Source organism: Podarcis liolepis (assembly GCF_965112155.1).
Source record: "Podarcis liolepis genome assembly, chromosome: 1".
Taxonomy (NCBI): Eukaryota; Metazoa; Chordata; class Lepidosauria; order Squamata; family Lacertidae; genus Podarcis; species Podarcis liolepis.
In genome coordinates, this window is record NC_139554.1 from 76275069 (window position 1) to 76290867 (window position 15799).

Sequence of the window (15799 nt, forward strand, 5' to 3'; positions counted from 1 at the left end):
ATGTTGTTACTATGGGTGCTTGCTTCAGGGACCACAGCGTTCTTATGTCTGAGGAAAGGAGACTGGCTGTTAGGACCTTGTGCTGATGCTCCCCACCTGAGGGAAGTCTGGCAGACTGGCCACTGTGTCCTCAGTAATGATGTTGCTGGCTTGAAGACTGACCATTATGATCTCATAATGACATTGCTGGCCTGAAGACTGGTCATTGTGACCTTCTGCTGATGCAGCCCACCTGATGAAAGCAGACTGGCCTCTGTATTCTCATGCTGATACTAGTTGTGAACACTAAGCACTGTGATGTGCTACTGATACAACTTGCCTAATGAAGAGAGACTGGCCAGTAAGGGAATGCAGGAGGGGAAAGCCTTGCTGACGGCAAAACAATCTTGCTGAAAAAGGGGACAATGATGTCTACAGGTGGGTTTGTTTGTTTTAATTTTAGGGTCTGCTCTTCAGGACTAAAGAGGAGAAGCACAGAGACTTTAAAGAATGAGGGAAATGCAAATGCTTCTGAGGAATAAGCTGTACATGATCTAGAACATGGAAATGTGTAATTCCCCACATCCTCTCTACTTTTCTCCCATAGCAAGCTGTATTATCGCATGCATTATCCCATAGATGAACATAGGCAGAAGTCCGGTGGAGGTTGGTCCTTTAGGACAAATGGGGCACTGCCCCACCAAGATCATTCTGTTCTTGGTCAGCCTCCACCTTCTTAGAATCATAGAATAGAATCATAGAATCATTGAGTTGGAAGAGACCACAAGGGCCATCGAGTCCAACCCCCTGCCAAGCAGGAAACACCATCAGAGCACTCCTGACATATGGTTGTCAAGCCTCTGCTTAAAGACCTCCAAAGAAGGAGACTCCACCACACTCCTTGGCAGCAAATGCCACTGTCGAACAGCTCTTACTGTCAGGAAGTTCTTCCTAATGTTTAGGTGGAATCTTCTTTCTTGTAGTTTGGATCCATTGCTCCGTGTCCGCTTCTCTGGAGCAGCAGAAAACAACCTTTCTCCCTCCTCTATATGACATCCTTTTATATATTTGAACATGGCTATCATATCACCCCTTAACCTCCTCTTCTCCAGGCTAAACATGCCCAGCTCCCTTAGCCGTTCCTCATAAGGCATCGTTTCCAGGCCTTTGACCATTTTGGTTGCCCTCCTCTGGACACGTTCCAGTTTGTCAATGTCCTTCTTGAACTGTGGTGCCCAGAACTGGACACAGTACTCCAGGTGAGGTCTGACCAGCAGAATACAGTGGCACTATTACTTCCCTTGATCTAGATGCTATACTCCTATTGATGCAGCCCAGAATTGCATTGGCTTTTTTAGCTGCCACGTCACACTGTTGGCTCATGTCAAGTTTGTGGTCAACCAAGACTCCTAGATCCTTTTCACATGTACTGCTCTCAAGCCAGGTGTCCCCCATCTTGTATTTGTGCCTCTCATTTTTTTTGCCCAAGTGCAATACTTTACATTTCTCCCTGTTAAAGTTCATCCTGTTTGTTTTGTCCCAGTTCTCTAATCTTACTTGCATCCAGTCCAGGGAGGTAGCACTGGTTGTCAGTGTCCATCTTAATCTCAGTGTTGCCTCTTGCAGGGCAGCTTGTAAGCGTATGTTCCCAAATATCTTTAAGATTTCCCCTTCAGACCATTCCACTGAACCCAAGAAAGTTGGAAGTGGAGCACGTGTGGACAGCATGCACAGGAACATTGGCTGGTATGCATGGGCTATGCCCTCTCACCACTGAAGAGGGCTATGGTTGCTTTTTGAATGCCAGGAACATGCACTTTCCCTGCAAGAGAAAAATTTATCTCAAGGGTGGATATCTTCATGTATCTCAACAATCTTGGTAACCATTGCACCAATGGTGTTGAACCTGTGGCCCTCCAGATGTTTTTGGACCGCAGTTCTCATAATCCCTGGTCATTGGCTATGCTGGCAGGGGCTGATGGGTGTCAGAGGCAGACAATATCTGGTGGGCTATTGGTTCAACACCCCTTGCAGTATAGGGAACCTGAGTAAAGTAAGAGTGAAGGTGCTCACAGGCCCTGAGCCATGATACCATCAAGTACCCTGTCATCCTTAGAGTTCCACGCTGAGGCTACCGAAAAGGAGACAAAGGGATCCCTAAATATATACTGGTGCTTACCACTTAAGATACAACAAGGCAGCAAAATCAGGCCAGCGTATGGGGTGGAAATATTAAAAGAGAGAACGGGAAACAAAACACATAAGGTTCCCAACTTGTCACACTAGGAGGGCTCCTGTGCCTTGGACAACTGCCCAATGGACAGCAGAAGAACAAGCTCCAGTTCTATGTGAAGAATCCCATCACCTATTGGATGCATAAGCTGTCTGTCTATCAAGAAGCTAGCAAGGATACAAGAGCAAGTAGATTGGCAGCCCCTAAGAGGAACAACCAGCAGCATCCTGAACATGGTATGTGTGGCGTTCGCCCTCCTATGTGTGTGACATCATACTGGGTTCATAGGGAAAGGGTTAACTAATTGTAAAATGACTAACCTATGGGAACCCAGGGGGCAGAGTTAACTGTGTATAAGGTTTAAGCACAGAGGGGTTTTTGAGTGAGTTAGAGTTAGAGTTGTTGAGAAGACAGTCTGGAGTTAGAAGAGACAGAGAAGATAAGTCAGTGGGTTGGGCTAGTCTGGTGTGAGATAATTTGTTAAGAGGAGTCAGTCAAACAGTTGAGATAATCAGCCAGAAGGTATTAGGAAGGTATAGACCGGTAAAGAAACTAAAGTTAAGATACTGACAGGAATATTATCTGAGAAACCATAAACTTGTTAATGTTTGTAAAATATTTTTTTTAGTTCACTTTTAACAACTGACTGGACTCAGTGTTTTACCAGAGAGTAACTGGTTGGTGGCAGCGGGGAAGCAAGCACAGTGGTGGCACAGGGATCAGTAAACGTCTGGGGACCCTGTGTGATCGCCACAGTATGGGAGATTAGCAGCTAAACCTAACAAATGCATATTATTGCTAGTTAGCATGAGCTGTATTGCTGACAGGCAGATATTCAAACCATAGAAATACAGTTGGTAGAGTTGGCTCGGTGTGATGTAATTTCTCCTTGCCTAAAGAGTAAGGAGCAGATAGTACTTCCTGTCCCTCTCTTTTCTCTCTTCCTTTGACCAGCATTGAATGCAGCCTTTGCTGTGAACCAATGCTTGATTATAAAGTAATTACATTTTATTTTTAAACCTACTTTACAAGTTGTTGCCTTATTCTTTGTTAAGCAGGGTAAGAAGCGGGAAGCCAGCTTACTTGGTTAGCTGGACTTGCACCAAAGGAGACTTGGCAGCCTAATTCCTAATTTTGCTGCCAAGGATGGGATTTTTAAACTCTCACACATGAGCACCTGGAAGGGTAAATTGCATATATATATCTCCTCTCCTACCATGGGCGTAGACAAGTGGGGGCAGCTGCCCCCCATCAAGTAAAACAATAGAAATACTTAACTGACCAATCATGCCGATTCTGCCCCCCAAAACAGAAGTCCTGTCCCCTCCTAACAAAAATCCTGGCTACACCCATGTCCCCTACCCATTAAAAGCCACCACACACCTTGCTGGTGACAAGATGGGCCTGTCTCCTGGCCTGCATGGAACAGAGTGTGGGAGAAGATTGTGTATCTGTGGGAGAGCAGCCTATAGAACAAATGAGCAATAGGTAGCAGCTGTAGCGCAAAGTCCTTGAACAGGTGAGGAGATGTAAGCTGAAAGTAAGCACCTGAGTGCTTGTGGTTTAGTGTCTTGGAGGGATGTGGAGACTACAGTGATTGAGACCTTGAGGATTGTACTTGAACCGTGTATGTGCCAGAGTAGCTTCTTCTGCTCTATGTGTTGGGACTGTGATCCTGCAAGGCAAAGTGTTTGGTCAGCAATTGCAGTGGAATGGGTGCTGGCCCTGCGTGAGAGGAACTGTTCCTACCATTCGAGGGAACAGAGTGTCCCAGCAATGCTGTTTGGGTAAGAGGAAGTATTCACATATAGCAGAGTAGTGGGAGGGAGAAAATGGGAGGCAGCTGTTGCAATGATACCCTGTGACAATTTTGCTTTGTGCTCTGTATGGTTTTATTTAGGGCTTTTGCAGACTATTATATGCCCCGCCCTGTGATTAATGTGCTGAAAGATCTTAGGCTGCATTATCTGATATCTCTGCTAGAAAAAGGGAGATTTCTTGTACTTGTATCACACCATAGTTTAAAAAACTACTATTATTATTAGTAGGTAACAGCACAATTCTAACCAGTCTACTCAGAATTAGTCCTATTGGAAGTAAGTGGCAATCTAACACTGCCAAGCATTGCATTTTCTCAGGTACAAAATATTTTGGTCTAAGTGTTGACAAAATATATTGTTTCTGCAACAATTAAGCAGTCAGCCATGAAGCATGAATCAGAACTGTGAATACTCTGAGCCTAATGTAAAGTTAAAAATTCAGCACAAATCATTTTATTGCATAATTCACTTCACTTCTAAGCAGCTGCACTGGACACAAACCCCCACTTTGTGCCTGTTAAAAATCTGATTCAACCACTCCTCCTTTTTCTGAGATTTCTTTAGGCATTTACTGTCTAGCTTTGTTTGCTACATAATAGCTAGAAACCTCCTTTAAAATGAAAATAAGGAAGCTTGAGATTTTCAGGAACCACATTCTGTTTCACTTCTGTACTTGTGTGGAATAAACCCAGCCCTGGGTAAGATATATGCAGAAATCTGCATTTATGGTGCAGGCAAAAGAGATAATGGACTTCCATGTTTATGTTCAGATTATGAAACAAGGATACTCTACCTTTGAATACTTGTGTACAAATGAAATGTCTGCATGGGAAGTTTTATTTTAACCTCCCACTACAATAACTACTACAGCAAGACAAAACGAGAGAAAGGGGGGAAAAGCTCACGCAATTTTTAAAAGGAAGAAAATTCTGTCCATATATATTTATCTACCCAGATAAACATCAAGGCAGCAAATCTGTGCTGCTTGCTTGGGAGGAAGCCCCGTTAGTTACTTCCGAGTAAAGATCAACATTACTGGATTCAGAGGACAGTACCGCTTGTGGAAATCGATCAAAAACCGCCATGTTCGAACACGGCTCTTTAAGAGATGCCTTTGGGATGTTCTCTAATTTGGAAGGAAACCCCGCGGAAATCGGCAAGACTTGCTTGAGAACGCAGGGAGCTTCCTTATACCGAGTCTGATCTGCATTTCCCACGCCAGCCTTTCCCAAGCTGGCACCCTCCAGATGTTTCCGACTACAACTCCCATCAGCCCCAGCCGGCTGTGAGTTGCAATACCAAGCACGATGTGGCGGGCGCCAGGTTGGAGAAGGTTGGGGTATCCCGGTAGAGGTTCAGTAAAGCTTCAATATTTTTCGGGTGTGTGTTTCCTACCTGGACTTTACGTCCGAGGAAACAGGGAAACGGGCTCGTGCGCTCCCTTGCTTTGCAGTCGTAAATATCCAAGAAAGAAAGGAAAGATTGTGATTGTAATGTTTGACCGTGTGATTAACTGCACGAGGCATAACTATGTTCCCTGTCCCTGACTGGGGAGTAGTCCTGCTTGTTTCAATGAGTTTCGCGCGCACAAGATTGCCGCCCGCAACCCCAAACGGGGCTCAGGGCGCCCCTGCCTCTCTCATTTCTCGCCTTGTGAGGGAAGAAGCGCTCTCCGGCAGCCAAGGCGGCTCCTTTAAAAGGCGTGCGCCACGCGGCTCCCGAGCCGCCGTTTTCACTTCCGAGTTGAAGCAGATCCGGTTTGCAGAGGGAAAACGAGGGCACGAGCGCGAGTCACTGACAAGGTGGGAGGGGAGACCGAGAGGTAGCCTGCGCGCCCCCCGCCCGTTCCGCGCTCTTCCCCTCGCCCTGGAGTCTTTGGGGCGGCTGTCACGCGCCTCTGATTAAGCGAGCGCGGGGCGGGGAGCGAGCCGCTTCGGGCTCCTGCGCTAAAGAGGCGAAAGGCGGGACGGAAGATCCCTGGGCTGCTTTGTAATTCGGGTGCAATTCCGTCTTGCTTTCCGCGGGCGGCCGCCTTATTTAAGACTGGCGGGGGTCGGGGGTGGACTGCGGACGCCTGCGTCCTTCCTGTCGCGTTTCATCTCCATTTATTCTTTCTGCACCCTCGTCGGCATCCGACACTTTCTCCCTTCCTGATAGGCTTTGTGTCGGTTGAGTTCCACGTACGCACTCCCAGCTCACAAGCCACGTTCGCTCGTCAGTAGCAGCTGCCACTCCTTCAGCTTGGGACCGGCAATCAGCCCCCCCCCCCCCATGAGGCCAGATGAAGCGACTGTCTCCCCTCTTCCCTTTCTCGGTGTAAATCTTCCCTCATCCCATCCTCCATGGTGGCTAGCAGGGGGGCATTTGGGAGTCCATCTCAGGTGCCAAAGTGTCTTGGGCCAGCCCTGCTCACAATTACTGAAGTAATGAAATAAACAGAGCCCTGTTGTTGGATCAGGCCAAAGGCCTGTCTAGTTGGACAATGTTCTAAGAGTGGGAGGCTGGCAACTCGCTTGGTGATTCCCAGCAGCAGGTATCTAGTGGTATACCTGTACTGCTTCTGGTCCTGGAGGTAATGCACACAGCTATCACACTTTGATAGCTTTATCCTTCGTGAATTTGTCCAACCCTGTTTTAAAGCTGTTGAGATCTTTCACTATACCTAGTGGGCACAAATGCCATAGTTTAACCATGCTCTGTGTGACGTACTTTTGTCTCTCCTTGAACTTCCATCATGCAGCTTCATGGATTGCTCCTGGGTTCGACTATTATGGGAGAGGGAGATTACACATAGGAGAATTGTCAGAACCCCATGATAATTATGGTTGCCTTGAACTGGACAAAGTATTCCAAGTGCAGTTGCACCATAAATTTGTATAATGGCTTTATTATTATGTTGACAGTTTTATTTTCAAACCCTTTCCTAATGCAGTGTTTCCCAACCTTTTTTGGGCAACGGCACACCTGTTTAATGAAAAAAATCTCACGGCACACCACCATTACAGCCCCGTGACGTCAGCGTGCAGCGTCACGCCGGGAGGGACGCACGAAAGTGAAAGTTTTTTCCCTCCCCCTTGCCGGGGAACCTCCAAGCTTTGGGGGTGGGAGGAGGCAGCAGAGCGAGGGACTGAGGGACAGCGGCAACTGAGGTGGCGGCGGCTGTTGTGGTGGTGGCGGCGATAGTGGGCGGAGGAGGGGGCGGCGGCGGGGCTTGAGGAGCCGTCGCCGGGAGTTGCTGCTGCTGTTGTTGCTGCTGCTGCCCGGACATGCCGGCCTCCTCCTCCTCCGCTGTCTCGCGCTCCTCCCTTTTGCACGCGCTGCCCCGCCGCTCGGCACCACCACCGCGGAGCCGCCCCCGGCTTGACGCGGATCCTCGCCGCCGCCGCCTCTCACCGCCCGACTCGCCCGCCTCCCTCCCATGGCACACCAGCCAACGTCTCACGGCACACTAGTGTGCCGCGGAACACCGGTTGGGAAACACTGTCCTAATGATCCCTAGCATGAAATTTGCCTTTTTTCATAGCTGCCATTCACTGGGCCAGCATCTTAATACAGTGGTACCTCGCAAGACGATTGCCTCGCAAGACAAAAAACTCGCTAGACGAAAGGGTTTTTTGTTTTTTGAGCTGTTTCGCAAGACGATTTTCCCTATGGGCTTGCTTCGTAAGACGGAAACGTCTTGCAAGTTTGTTTCCTTTTTCTTAACACCGTTAATACAGTTGCGACTTGACTTCGAGGAGCAACTCATAGAACGCAGTGTGGCAACCTTTTTTGAGGTTTTTAAAGACTTTGGTGATTTTTGAAGCTTTTCCAAAACTTTTCCAACACCGTGCTTCGCAAGACGAAAAAAACCGCAAGACAACAAAACTCGCGGAACGAATTAATTTCGCCTTGTGAGGCACCACTGTATAGCTATCCACCATGTTTCTAATTTCTCTTACCTTGTCAGTCATTATCAGTCAAGACCCCACACTCATATTTGTGTGTGTGTGTGTGTGTGTGAGAGAGAGAGAGAGAGAGAGAGAGAGAGAGAGAGAGAAAGAAAGAGAGAGGAATCTGGCTCTTTTGCTCCAATGCACATCACTTCACAGTTATACATTGAATTGCATTTGTCATTTTAATATCCATTGACCCAGTGTAGAGCACCTTGCAATCCCTTTTTGTTTTAAACACAGTGAACAATTTGACATTTCCAAACAAAGCCACCAGAATGCTTACCCCTAAGTCCAGATCATTAATGACGAACAAGTTAAAGAAGTGCAGCTCACAGTATCAGTCATGGAGGAGACCCTACTTCTTACACCCCTCACTCTGTCCATATGCTTTTTGACACTCTTGGGGAACTCAAAAAAGCTAGCGAGGCAGAACTTGTCCTCACAAAAGCCATGATGTAAAGGCAGGTGAAGTGAGAGGAATAAGGTTTCCCACTTTGCCTGCAGAGATAACTGTGAGGGGGAAAGACACTTGGAGTGAAGCAACAGTGTGATTAAGGCTGCAGTCAAGTCCCCATTGAACTCAGTAGACCTGTGTAGGATTACACTGTAAGAGTAAAGTCTCTGTGGAAAAGTGTTCATGAATAATATTTGGAATGCGGCTGCTGGGTTGGCGAATGGGGCAGCCTGATGACACCGTATTTCACTGGCCCAGAGAGCACTGCTGCACTAACTGCCAGTGAGCTGCCGGACCCAATTTATTGTTGTTAGCTGCCTTGGGTGTGATTCATGGTAAGGTGAGAGATGAATATGTATAACAAATCCCTTCAGCAAAATCCTAATGGATTTTGTTCTCAGGCATAATTTGTTTTTCTTGGATTGTTCACTGTCAAATAACTAAATTCATCCTGTCTGCCCCCAATATTATCTCTCAGCCTAAACTTCTGTTTTCAGATGCCTTGTTTATCTTACTGAAGTGTATGTACATTAGTAACAATTACAAAACATTCTGAAAGTGTAGGGGAACATCATCTGTACGCTGTCTAGAATGGATTTCTGTGGTGGGCAATGGAATAGGAATAAACATTAATCATGTCGAGTTTGGGCATGGACCTCCGGTTGCACAATGAAACTTCCCCCTCCCCAATCTATTCTCTGCAAAGGTGGAGGAAGATGAAGTTCTGGTGCATGAACACCAGCTTTCTAGGTTCCTATTCTTAGCTTTCTATGTCACTTTCTATGAGAGCCAGTGCTGTGTAGTGGTTAAGAGCAGTGGACTCGTAATCTGGTGAACTGGGTTCGCTTCCCCGTTCCTCCACATGCAGCTGCTGGGTGACCTTGGGCTAGTCACACTTCTCTGAAGTCTCTCAGCCTCACTCACCTCACAGAGTGTTTGTTGTGGGGGAGGAAGGGAAAGGAGAATGTTAGCCGCTTTGAGACTCCCTAGGGTAGTGATAAAGCGGGATATCAAATCCAAACTCCTCCTCCTCCTCCTCTTCTTCTTCTTCTTCTTCTTCCTCCTCCTGTGCTTCCCATGCCCCCTCCCCCATAGAATTCTTGCTTTTCTCATTGGCTATTTCATGCATATTTAAAGTAAACTAAAACTCATGGGTTGTATCCAACAAAGGTGGTTCTTTAGGTTATCAAGCTTCATGCTGTCTACAGACTTTCAGACAAGGGTGTTTCTCAGCCCCATATGTAGAGGCCAGGGGTTACACAGGAACATAGGAAGCAGTCTTCTACCTAGTCAGGCCATTGTTCCACTAGCCCAATATTGTCTACACTGACTGGCAGCAGCTGTCCAGGGTTTCAGACAGTTTTCTCATTGCCCTACTTAGAGATGCTGGGGATTGAACCAGAGAACCTGTGCATGCAAAACAGATGCTCCATCACTGAACTTCAGCCCTTCCCTGAATACTTCCATGGTTTTTAGATAATACACATGTGGTGTAGCAGGTGTATTAGAAAGGCCATTTCCACCTCTCCCATGAAGGAGACAATGTCTCTTTTGTAGTAGTGTTTGAAATTGACATATTAGCACTTTTGGTAAAAAAAAATATTTAAAAAAATGAAACATCGGATGACTTGCTAGATGGCACCTTTTTGCCAATCAGATTTTTATTTTTCATAATCGCCTTAATTAACTGATTAATCATCTAACAGTTGCAAGTCTTCATTGAGTAGTAACTGATGCCCATAACAAAGTCAGGTTAGTCTGTTGCAGCAAAACCAACACTCTTATGGTACCTTCAAGGGTAACAGATGTAATTATTTCATTGATTTGTGACCAGGAGGGCTACGCAATTTCTGAGAAGAGGCTTTAAAGCTATTGAATTTGGCAAGCAAGCATGACAGGATAATTTGCAGCTAAAACAAGCTTGTTTTATTTATTAGTTGTATTAGATGCTAAAGAGCAGATAAATTTTCTCCTTAGGCTAATGTTGGATACATTAAGGATGGCCATGGCATTCCCAGAGTAATGGCCTCTATAAATTTACCCCAGCCTCACCTAGTTTGCTTTGGATAAATTAGAATGTAAATACTTTGGAAGCAGGGTGGGCATTGCAACCACCACTAATAATATGTATTAAAGAGTGAATTAGAGGCACCATGTACAGTACATTTAGGAAAATTACAATCTAATGGGCTGTTTTGATACCAGTATTACACTATAGAAACTGCAGTTGTGTCCCATGTAGTTGCAGGCAAACATTTTTCCTAACAATGACTAATGTTAATTTCCCCCCATCAGCTGTTGTTGTTACTTTATTTATAATTATTACATTTATTACCCACCCTTCACCAAGTAAATTTCTAAGCCACTCTTCATCCAGAGAACACAGGGCGGTTTACAGTATAATCCCCCCCCCACACACAAAATACCGTAATAACAAACAAAAACTTCATTACCCCTCCCCAACAGTTTAAAAGACCATAGATTGTTTAATTAATCAAAGGCCTGGGAGAAGAGGAATGGTTTTTTCCCTGGTGCCTGAATATATGGAACAAAGGTGCCAGGCAAGTCTCCTCGGGGAGAGCATTCCACAAGTGGGAAGCCACCATAGAAATGGCCCTTTCTTGTATTGGCACCCTCTGGATCTCTTGTGGTGGTGGTGGGGCATATGAAGAAGGGCCTCAAATGATGATTGCAGAGTCTGGATCAGTTCATATAGGGAGAGGCAGTCCTTGATCTTAACAACTGGGAGGGTCTGTATGGAAGGAGGTGTTCTTTCATGTATTTGGGACCTAAGTCATTTAGGGTTCCAGACACTAGATTGAGCATAATAATAATAATAATAATAATAATAATAAATAATAATTTTATTATTTATACTCGGCCCATATTGAGCCTGGAAATGAACTGGCAGCCAATGCCAGCTTGCATTTCAGTTATGAATATACAAAGTTGCCTTAAAGCAGGAGAGGGGAGCCCGTGCATCAAGGGCAATATGCTACCCCTACCTAATTTAATGCATTTGGCAAGGAGGGGAATAATGGGGAAAGGGAATGGCAGAGAAAGGGGGCTCAGGGGTAAAGTGGGTCAACAACATTTGGAGGGTCGCAGGTTTCCCCATCCCTGGTCTCCATTCCACTGGCATTGGGTCTCTGTGGCAGACTCCCCTCCTCCTTTCACTGAGATCCTTATTAAATGTACAGAACCTGCCATGCATGTGCTCTGCCACTGAAGAACATTCCTTTGGCAACAACTACTCTTAGTATTCTCAAGTAGGGTTGTCGTCTCACAACAAACTCCTTATTTTATCTTTATATTTTTATCTTCCTCAATAAAGAAATTAGAGGTGACGGGAATAGCTCAAGCTGTCATGAGATGGATCGCAATCAGCCTTGTTGTGTTTGCCCTGGCTTCTCAGGTGGCTAATGCTACGTTGTCAAAGACAGATACCAAAAAAGCTGCCTCAAAAACCCTGGAGGAAAAGGTAGGAGAAGTTTCTTCATGGCTTGGAATTTTTGCAAAGATTCATATTGAACACTCTGGTGGATTTTGTACTCTGACCTAGTGGTGTTAACATTTACCTATAAGGTGACTGAATATTGCAAAAATGAATTGGAGCCAAACTCCCTGAACTACAGTATCCCTGATTCATGTGTAAATTGGGTGGTGGATATGACTCTAGTTTTAACATGGGGCTGGACAGGGGGCAAAGGTGGGTGGGATGGTTGAGTTTCTTTCTCTTATTTACACACCCCTTTTCATACCCCATTCCACATCGTACTGTGCATGTGAATCAGGCATGATTAAACAAGACTGGCTGCTTCCATCATATCTGGGGTGCAATAAAATATGGATATATTTACAGTGGTATTTAGGAGTAGACTGCTTCTGAACATGGATGATTTCTTTAGTTGTTATTAAATCTATGATAATGGTTTGTTGGCAGACTCACTATTCAGATAAAAGAGTGCAAGACCGTGGCCTGGTTTCTACCGATTTAAAGACGAAGGATATTATCCTAGAGTACAAAAGCTACTGTGCCAAAAAAGCACGAGAACGACACTTTGGGGGAGATGTTTTGGGCTACATAACGCCTGTAAGTACTGAGAAAATGAAAAGTTGGGATGCAGCTAGTTGTAGGAATGCTGGTATCTGTTGCATGGTTTGTGGCTTTGTGTGTATATACAGTATTTGGGTTTTCCCGCTCTCTCTTTCGAATAAAATTTGGGGCTTGATCTACCATTAGGCAGAGTAGGGTAGCTGCCTCAGGTGGCAGGTGCTTGTGGGCAACAGGGGCATCCTTCCCACCAAGCCCTTTCTTCCAAGCCACCTGGCTATCCCCATCCCCCTCTGTTGCAGAGCATATCTGTGTGTGCCAAACATGTAATGAACCATCTAAACTACCGTTGGGTGCAATGCAGAGTACTTTTGGAGCTGTCAGTATTTAAGTAAACTACAACTGCCTCTCCAGTACATAAAAGTGGCCTAGGTGGTGAGGAACAAGGTCATCTTGTCCTTTGCCTCAAACCGCGAAATATATTGGGCTAGCTGCTGGAAATGGAAGTTCTGAGCTGAAATTGGGACCATTGACCTCTTCCCTGCATTTAATACAATTCTAGGTGGTTTGTGATGGATTTTGCCCTAATACCTTTTCCTCCTTCCTTTTCCAGTGGAACAGCCATGGCTATGACATTGCTAAGATATTTGGAAGCAAATTTACGACTATCTCGCCAGTCTGGTTGCAGGTGAAGAGAAGGGGCAAGGAGAGGTTCCAGGTGACAGGGCTCCATGATGCTGACCAAGGTTTTCTTTTGTGCTTGATATCCCATGCCCCATGATCTGTGTCTAGTGCATTTGCTGTTTGGCTTTCCAGTGTTAACATGCATTTTGTGATGCTATACAATGCTTTCCTTCCATGGCAGAAAATTTGATAGAATAACTGGATGCATTCTCTGTAACACAAAAGTATGCTTTAACTCTGTCATAATCCAGCATGTTGGCTTGAGCTAGGGACTCCCAACTGTAACTCTGATGCTGAATTCATTCAGAGGCAAAAAGTATTCCGGCACCTTGAAGTTAAACAATTTATTATGATGCGACTCTTTTCAGGCCATTTCCTATTTCATTGGATGCATGTAGTAGCAGACAATAAAAGCTAAGAGAGGTGCATATACAAGCGTGCGTGTTAACAGTGAATGCCTGAAAAATGTGGTAACTTTGATATTCCTGTGTGAAGTCTCACCATCCATGAATTTTGAGAATATTTGCAGTCAGACACTCCTGCCTGGGATCCTCCCCCCATTAAAATATGTTTGGTATTTCTGCATACGGTGGGTTTCACCTGAGCATCTTGATATCTCTCACTTGTGTCTCGGTGATTCTGTTTTGGCTCTGTTCCTGTTGAAACCCAACCACCTGAGACTGTTGTTAAATGGAGCAAGTAGGGCCTGCAACAAAAATGTTGCAGTCATGGACGCAGAGGAATGGAGGGAGGAACCAGCTGGGGAACCACCAAGAGAAGAAGGCCTAGAGCCCCGGGAGAGGTGATGGGACAACAATGAGTGGTCAGACAGAGAAGACTGGGAAGAGATGTAGGAAATGGAAGAAGTAACAGGGTTTGGTGAGCTGGGAGAGTCTGTAGCAGAGAGAAGTCAAGAATCAGAAGTGTAAGCTGGTGAGTGGGACTGGAAAAGGCAGAGATGAGTCAGGCTGGTGAAGAGTGACATGTGTCTCCTGTTCCTGCTGCAACAAGCTCCACTCTCCTCTCTCCTGTTTCCCAGAACCTGGAGACGCATGAAAAAGGTGGAGGAGAGATTGACTGCATGCAAGTGCAGTCTCCCATTGCTTGGGAAAAGCCCTGGAGAGGAGGAGGCAGACAGCTGTGGGGAGGCAGGGACCTTTAGTATCAGCAACTGATTTCATGATTTTATGCACCAGGAATGAGCTGCTGTGCTCATTAGGCATGACACTCATTCAAGTCAGTGGAGACCGTGTTTTTGCTAATAAAGAATTAACTCCAGCTTTAAACTTTGTGGTTACTGACAGGCATGCTCTATGACAATTGCAGTAGGGAGTGCTCCTGTTCCAGTTTCCAGCCACTCCATTTCATTCCATTCCCTACACCTTACTCCCTCAGTCACTCAGCAGTTCGTGTCCATAGAGTCTACTTGGTTTTTGGGCTGTTTGGTTCCCCTCTCTCTAAAAGTACTTTTGCACTTCTGCAGACTTGGGGTCCCCTGCAAGTGTGCTGATACCTCCCGCATCTGAGTGTGATTGTGTTTTGGCTGCATTGTAGCAGTCTCCCCTAAAATGAACAGTGACACAAATGCATCTCTGAATTCTCGGGTAGTCACAAAATTTGGCAGGGATTCTCGGCATTCATATGTGAATGTTGATATTTGCAAACTTCTACTGTAACATAAAATTTCCTACTCTTATACAACACCCAATGGGGGAAAATACTGTTTTACAAATTGACACTGAGACATAATACAACTTAAAAACAGAGAATGTATATGAGGCAACCTATTGAAATTAAGGAGATCCAGCCATTATTTGCTTATGCAGCCACAGCCAACCATTTCCAGCTAGTGGTCAATTTGCATGCTGCATGTAAGATCATGTGTCTGTGGCGACTTGGCAGTAAGCAATCCATCAGGCGCTGCAGGTTGGCCCAGTGGTACCCAGTGCTTGAAGGCTGATGCCTTGCAGTGAGGAACCTTGGTATGCTGCTTTCTGCTTTGAATAATCCCAAAGCTGTGTTAGTGTTTACCTTCCTGAAGGGGCCAAATGCAAAAATGACCAGGGTGAGTGGAGCACATGCGCATATGTGTTACTCTGAGCTGACAACACATGGTTGCTTAATGGTTATTACATCTTTGGTGGTGTAGAGAGCATTGATTTTTATACCATGATCCATGTAACCATTATTTCTTTGACAGTCACAGAGTAGAAAAATTATAAAATACATATTTGTGTTTGGAAATGTGGCACTTTGTGATTAGACAGGTTCATATTTGTTCTTCATGTTTTCTGTTAACAGGTTGGATGAAAGAAGTGAAGAAGAATGCCAAAAACATCAAAATAGGTGACTTTGTAGAAAAGCTTCCATATTTTGCAGGGGGTTGGGCTAGGTGACCCTCCGGAAGCATTAATTTTAATTGTGTCATACTATTCTGGGTTCCTGCACTCATCTGCCTTAGCCAAATTGTCCCAGTCAGTCTTTATAATGACTGGGTCTGTTTTCCTGCTGCCTTTTTAGTTGGGAAATTGTAATCGACTGCTGGGGATTCACAACAAAATGCTGCCAGTGTTAACAGAAGTCAGTCAGCCTGGAACAAGAATCTTGTAGTGCAGCTTGGGGATCACCAGGGTGGCGATG

The 15799-nt window shown here is 45.4% G+C and overlaps 1 protein-coding gene across 14 annotated transcripts in view; it reads left to right on the forward strand.

The window, feature by feature from the left end:
* Positions 1–240: 240 nt before the first annotated feature.
* CHID1 (chitinase domain containing 1) overlaps positions 241–15799 on the forward strand; it is a 132749-nt gene continuing 117190 nt past the window's right edge. For 3 of the 14 annotated variants that reach the window (XR_014519759.1, XR_014519760.1, XM_083477749.1), the window contains exons 1-6: positions 242–417; positions 2266–2448; positions 11756–11902; positions 12365–12514; positions 13089–13221; positions 15461–15505. Coding sequence is in view for 11 of the 14 variants with exons in the window: in XM_083477749.1 (XP_083333875.1) it covers positions 2446–2448; positions 11756–11902; positions 12365–12514; positions 13089–13221; positions 15461–15505 (478 nt within the window). In the remaining 3 variants the exon portion in view is untranslated. Of the gene's footprint in view, positions 418–2265; positions 2449–3975; positions 4000–5233; positions 5366–5753; positions 6605–11755; positions 11903–12364; positions 12515–13088; positions 13222–15460; positions 15506–15799 lie in introns of those variants that run through there. The other 11 variants (XR_014519758.1, XM_083477748.1, XM_083477750.1 and 8 more) reach the window with 9 other exon arrangements.